The sequence below is a fragment of the Nyctereutes procyonoides genome, unplaced genomic scaffold (genome assembly GCF_905146905.1).
Source record: "Nyctereutes procyonoides isolate TBG_1078 unplaced genomic scaffold, NYPRO_anot_genome, whole genome shotgun sequence".
Lineage (NCBI taxonomy): Eukaryota > Metazoa > Chordata > Mammalia > Carnivora > Canidae > Nyctereutes > Nyctereutes procyonoides.
This window is the reverse complement of record NW_026575052.1, coordinates 69,165,750-69,171,749: the sequence shown is the minus strand read 5'-3', so window position 1 is coordinate 69,171,749 and position 6,000 is coordinate 69,165,750. Positions and strand designations below refer to the sequence as shown.

General features: G+C 44.9%; 1 protein-coding gene across 1 annotated transcript in view; it reads left to right on the top strand.

Annotated features, from left to right (window-relative positions):
• Positions 1 to 291: 291 nt before the first annotated feature.
• The window catches only part of GPR158 (G protein-coupled receptor 158), a 403,385-nt gene continuing 397,676 nt past the window's right edge, over positions 292 to 6,000 (top strand). Inside the window, exon 1 of the mRNA XM_055332362.1 lies at positions 292 to 1,193. Coding sequence (XP_055188337.1) covers positions 292 to 1,193 — 902 coding nt within the window. The remainder of the gene's footprint in view (positions 1,194 to 6,000) is intronic.

Genomic DNA, 6,000 nt, shown 5'->3' with positions numbered 1-6,000 from the left:
GCTGCCAGAGGGGATGTAACCTGTTCGGCTCAAGGCTGTGAGGTGCGTAATCCCGAGCCGACCCATTATGGAGCGGGTGCAGCCAGCGTTGCCACAGGTGATTTGATTTCCTGTGACGGTAGCTTAGCCAGCCGGGCCAATTCCGAAACATTCTTATTTTAAAGTCCTCTTCGACTGGGTGCCGCCATCTGGAGAAGGGGACGACTCCGAGTAAAAGTCTTACTGTTGATAAATTGACGACCAAATCTTACAAAGTGTCCCCCGTTACCTCCTCTCGTCTCTGCGAAGCAGATGGGAGCCATGGCTTATCCCTTACTCTTCTGCCTCCTGCTCGCTCATCTGGGTTTGGGAACTGTGAGCACCAGCCGCGACCCTCCGGGACGGCTGGACTCCCCTCGAGAGAGAAGCCTGAGGCTGAAGCAGCACGCCCAGCAGCCCGCTCGAGCCTCTGCCTCGGACCCCTCGGCTCCCTGGAGCCGCTCCACCGACGGCACCATCTTGGCGCAGAAACTCGCCGAGGAGGTGCCCATGGACGTGGCCTCTTACCTCTACACCGGGGACTCCCACCAGCTGAAGCGAGCCAACTGCTCCGGCCGCTACGAGTTGGCGGGCCTGCCGGGGAAGTCGTCGGCCCTAGCCAGCTCCCACCCCTCCCTGCACGGGGCGCTGGACACGCTGACACACGCCACTAACTTCCTCAACATGATGCTGCAGAGCAATAAGTCGCGGGAGCAGAACTTGCAGGACGACCTGGAGTGGTACCAGGCACTGGTGCGGAGTCTGCTGGAGGGCGAGCCCAGCATTTCCCGGGCAGCCATCACCTTCAGCACCGAGTCGCTGTCCGCGCCCGCCCCGCAGGTTTTCCTCCAGGCCACCCGCGAGGAGAGTCGCATCCTGCTCCAGGACCTGTCCTCCTCGGCACACCACCTGGCCAACGCCACGCTGGAGACCGAGTGGTTCCACGGCCTGCGGCGCAAGTGGCGGACCCACTTACACCGCCGCGGCTCTAACCAGGGGCCCCGGAGCCTGGGCCATAGCTGGCGGCGCCGGGACGGGCTTGGCGGGGACAAGAGCCATGTCAAGTGGTCCCCGCCTTATTTGGAGTGCGAGAACGGGAGTTACAAGCCTGGGTGGCTGGTCACTCTCTCCGCTGCTTTCTACGGGTTGCAGCCTAACCTGGTCCCCGAATTCAGGTAGGGAGTGGAAAAAAAGGCAAAAGCGAAGCCTTCCTTCCGGTTTCGCGTCGGGGAAGGAACACTTGGCTGTGACACTTAACGCTTCTCACCCTCTCAGCCGATCGCAGGCTGAGGGACGTGTTTGGCGGGCGCCTGTGCTTAGGGACAAGAAGCGCCCTACGTTTGTTAGCTCAGTGAAGGCTTCTCTCGGATCAGTTTCCCTGCAAGGGGCAAGAGATTGGGGAGCATTTGACAGAGTTGAGAGACATCTCTGATGCCCTATGCTTCTTTTCAACCCTCAGGAGAGCAGGGAGGGGGAGTTCCCCCTCTGGGGGTGATCTGAGGGAAGCTGGAGAGCTCCCGGTGTGCCCACCAGGCACAGAGTGGCCAGCATTGGATGAGAGAGAAAAGGGAACAGGAGGAAGACAGAATTCCCCATTTCTGCCACTTAGGGGTAGCCTGCACCTGCTTCCTATTTGTGTAGTTTTAGATACCAGCCTGCTGTTAGTTACTGGAGGGGGTAGGATTAAAACCGTGCATCCCCTCTGCAGTCCTATCCCCTGAGCGGTGAGTCAGTCTCAGCAGCATAGCTGCCTCCAGGATCCAGACTTTGCAGTTTGGGCAGTGTGCTTCTGCTACCCATCTCCGTCATCCCCCAGTCCTCTTTTCTTCCCCTCTTCCTCCTCTTCTCTGTGTCAGGCATACCTGAGTGTCTTCCAGTCCTTCATCTACTCACACACTTTATAAATGAACCTGATTGAGTTATCTTAGGGAAGAAGGGATTAGTTCTGATTGAATTCACTCAGGGAGCTTGTTGGAAATTTAATCACAGTTCTTCTGTATTTCCTGTCTAAAAGTACAGCATTTGTGGGGAGATGAGCATTTGCAAATTAGCAGTGGTAACTTCTGCCCTGGGAAATGCTTTACCTTTGTGGTGAAGAACTTTTAAGAAAATAGCACTTAAGAGTGGATGTGAGGAAGGAACAGAAACACAAGAGTAGAAACTCCTAAAGCCTGGGAGAGGGCCATAGATTGACTGGGATCCTCTCAATTTCCATGATGGGAGGCTCTGGCAGAAAGTCTTGGGGGTTGAGGTGTGCATCTGTACTTTTTGGGAACTTAGGCAAACATAAGAAACCTGTGTGTGTGTGTGTGTGTTAATGCTCTGTTTGGCACAAGGACAGGGTGCCAAGCTGGTGAAAGATAACAGGCTGAGTACTGGGTGGGCAAAAGGGGAAATCAGAAAGCTGGTTTGTCTTAGCAGTGTCATTTACATCTGCATGACCCTCCAATAAGTTGCTTAACCTCTCTGGGCCTCAGCTACTTATTAACAATCTACCAAGTGAGGGATTTGAACTAGATGATCTCCAGGGAGCCATCTAGTTATAAAATTCTGTACCTTTTAATGCCAGCAACACTTGAGAAGGCAGATAAAAAAACAACCCCCTTCTTTGATTCTGTGTGACTATATTAAATGTGTGTATGTATGTATGTATGTATGTGTATGCGTGCGTATGCATGTGTTTCTATCTCTTTTAAAGACCTTGTCTTAAACCAGAGTAACTCTTTCCTACTTTCAGGGTAATCTCATTTCCTCCTGATTTCTGCAGGATCCTATTAGTAAGAGCTGAGTACAGCTTTGAGTCTTTGCCATATTGTTTGCTCAGGAGAAGAAAGATCGGCAGATGCCATTCACTGCCAGCAAATTGTCTGTGGCCTTCAGATAAGTCTTTTTAGGGAGACCCAGTTCCCAGGATCAATCTATCATCTGTTATCTGTCTGTCTGTCTGCATCTCTCTCTCTCTCTTTACATATCCATAACATTTACATTCTGTCAGATTCTGTGGTAACCACTTTGCATGCAATATCTTGCTTAATTTTCACAACTCTATGAGTTAGGTTTTATTAGTTTCCCTATTTTACAGAAAAGGAACCTGAAGCAGGGAGAGGTTAAGCTTTTTTCCTGAAATCCCATAGCAGGTGAGTAGTAGAGCCAGAATTGGAGCCCATCTCATACTTTTAACCACTATGCTAAACTCTGCCTTATGAAGGTGTTCTAAGAATGCTGCAGAGAGTATTGCTGTTGCATAAAAATATATGTATTTTCCAGGGTCAGATGTGGGACTAAGGAGGAGAAGCATTCATTTCAGAATAATTTCTCTTAAGGCTAAGAAAACATGAGTCACCTAAATACACTCAGTGCCTTCTGCCACCCAGGATGAAAGGCCAAGAACACAAAGGATCTGAGGTTGCAAGGGCTCACACGCCCCCTACCTGTTTTTTTTGACTACATACAGAAAGTAGTTTGTTTCCTCTGGCTGAGTTTCTTTAAGTGCTTTCGTAGTCATCAATGGTGTTCTTTCGCCAAGGCATGAAGCCAGGCCATTTAGTGTTTGGCTCTCTGCAAAGCTGGTTCCTCCTGGCAGTATGTATGGAGAACAGAATAACTGCACTCCTGTGAGTGCCTTTGCCCATGTCTTGTGCCTCTCAAATGCTGTATTGAGGATTTGCACAGATGTTAATTATAGGAACTAGAAGAAACCTTAAAGAGATCAGAAGGTTCCTCCTATTGTTTAATAGATAAAGAGAACTAAAAAGGTGAAGTTACTTGTCCAAAAATCACAAATCAATTTTATAGTAATGGAAGAAGTGGGATCCAGGCCTTCTATCTCTGGTTCACACTATGCTTAATATGTATAGAGCTAAATCATACTTCTGCGTCTCTCTTAACCTTTGCATACAATGCATCCTGGGGAACAGAGTTTACCCTTCATCACCTTTTAGGACAAAAAAATCAGCTCATAGAACCGGCTGCTGAATTAAAAAATATATACATTGTTTCTTACACACATATGAGATAATATTTAAATGGGTCTTTCTTGTCTCTTCACACTCATATAATGCAATCCTTTCTGCTGTTGTTAGTGGTGGTGTTTTATGATCTAAGATATACATTCTAAAATTCTATTCTATAGGTGAATAATACTGTACAGGCATGGTACAGGGAAAACCTCAAATAAATTTATGGGAAACCATAATTAAGAGTCCTATACATGAGGTAGCCCTGGTGGCTCAGTGGTTTAGTGCCACCTTCAGTCCAGGGCGTGATCCTGGAGACCTGGGATCGAGTCCCACGTCAGGCTCCCTGCATGGAGCCTGCTTCTCCCTCTGCCTCTCTCTGTATCTCTCATGAATAAATAAATAAAATCTTAAAAAAAAGAATTCTATACATGATTTTAAATGTATTTTGAACCTCCATAATATCTGCAAAAAGCCTTATCTATAATGAAAAATCCATTGATAATACTTTTCTTATGGAAGAGAAAAAGGAGGAAAAATTTTGTAGTTAAAATTTTCATTTAAGATCAGTTAGTATTTTCCCAGGTCTTGCTTATAAGATTCAAGCATTTAAGTTATATTTTATTTTTCGATAATGTAAATCCCAAATATGAAATTTAAAAGTAATGTGAGAACATGGCTAACCATCTTCTTATGTTAATGTTTATCACTATCAAATACCTCTCAGAGTAAATTTTATTCCCTTCTGTTTCAGAATAACACAAGTATCTTAAATTTAAAAGCCTAGTTTAAGACTCACATTGGGAAGAGGGGAGCCTGGGTGGCTCCGTCTGTTGAGTCTCTCCACTCTTGATTTCAGCTCAGGTCATGATCCCAGGGTCTTGACATCGAACCTTGTGTTGGGCTCCATGCTCAGCAAGGAGTCTGATTTAGACTCTCTCTCCCCTTCTGCCCTTCCCCTTAAATAAATAAATATATCTTTTTTTTAAAGTCTCACATAGGAAGGTAAATATTTATTATTCATTTCTTTATTTCTACCCCCCCCCCCCCAAATGGCATTAGCTGTTCTAATGTCTAATGACCCAAATGTCTCCTGGGTCTTTTGTTATATAGTATAAACATTTTAGTTCTCATCTTCCAACTCAGCAAAAGAGAGAGTAATAATTTAAGTTATACCCTCAGTTGTTTATATTTATTACATTAGATTTGTGATGTCCTTGTAAAGTCAAATCCTTGGTTTTGCATAGTAATTTTTCTTTGTGGAACTTAAAGTGATATGGAGTTGGATCCCATTCTGCTGAAATCATAGATATCTCATTGGTGGTAGTTGGTACTATTCAATGCTTAGGATGGATATAAGATACTTATGTGTTGAATTTAAATTAAGGTAAAGGAGCCTTTGGGAACTAATTATTTTTTGACAAGCCAAAAGGGACTTAGGAATTCATTTGGCTTCTTTCATCTTCCGAACTTGCAATGGAGGAAACAGACCCAAAGGGCTAAAGGAACTTGCTAGAGTGGCACAGCTCTTTTGTGGTAGCTTAGAATTAGTGGAAACCAATATATTTTGAGCACTTACTAGATGTCAGATGCTTCATATACACCACTGCATCTAATTCTTTGTAATCTACCATAGTGACAACTTCAGAAAAGTTAAGTAGCTTGCCTAAGGTACATAGCTAGTATGTTAGGGAGCAAAAATAAAATTTAGATCTATCTAGCTGTGAAGCTTAGGTAGGTCTTTCTATGGTCCTATGCTGCTATTTCTTGATTACCAACTTTGTTTTCACCTTGTTATTAAAAAATACAACACAGCAATGATTTGAAATAATATATTTGGCCCAAATAAGTCATATACACTTATTATTTTTAGGCCAATCATACAACCAAGTATGTTGTGTAGTAGGAAGAATATTAGACTTGACAGAACTTTGCCTCAAGTTCCAGTTTTGTCTCTGACTGGCTGTATTACCTGTCTGGAAGTCAGCTTCTGCAGAATTAATATGTGAGAATGGACTTGATGCTA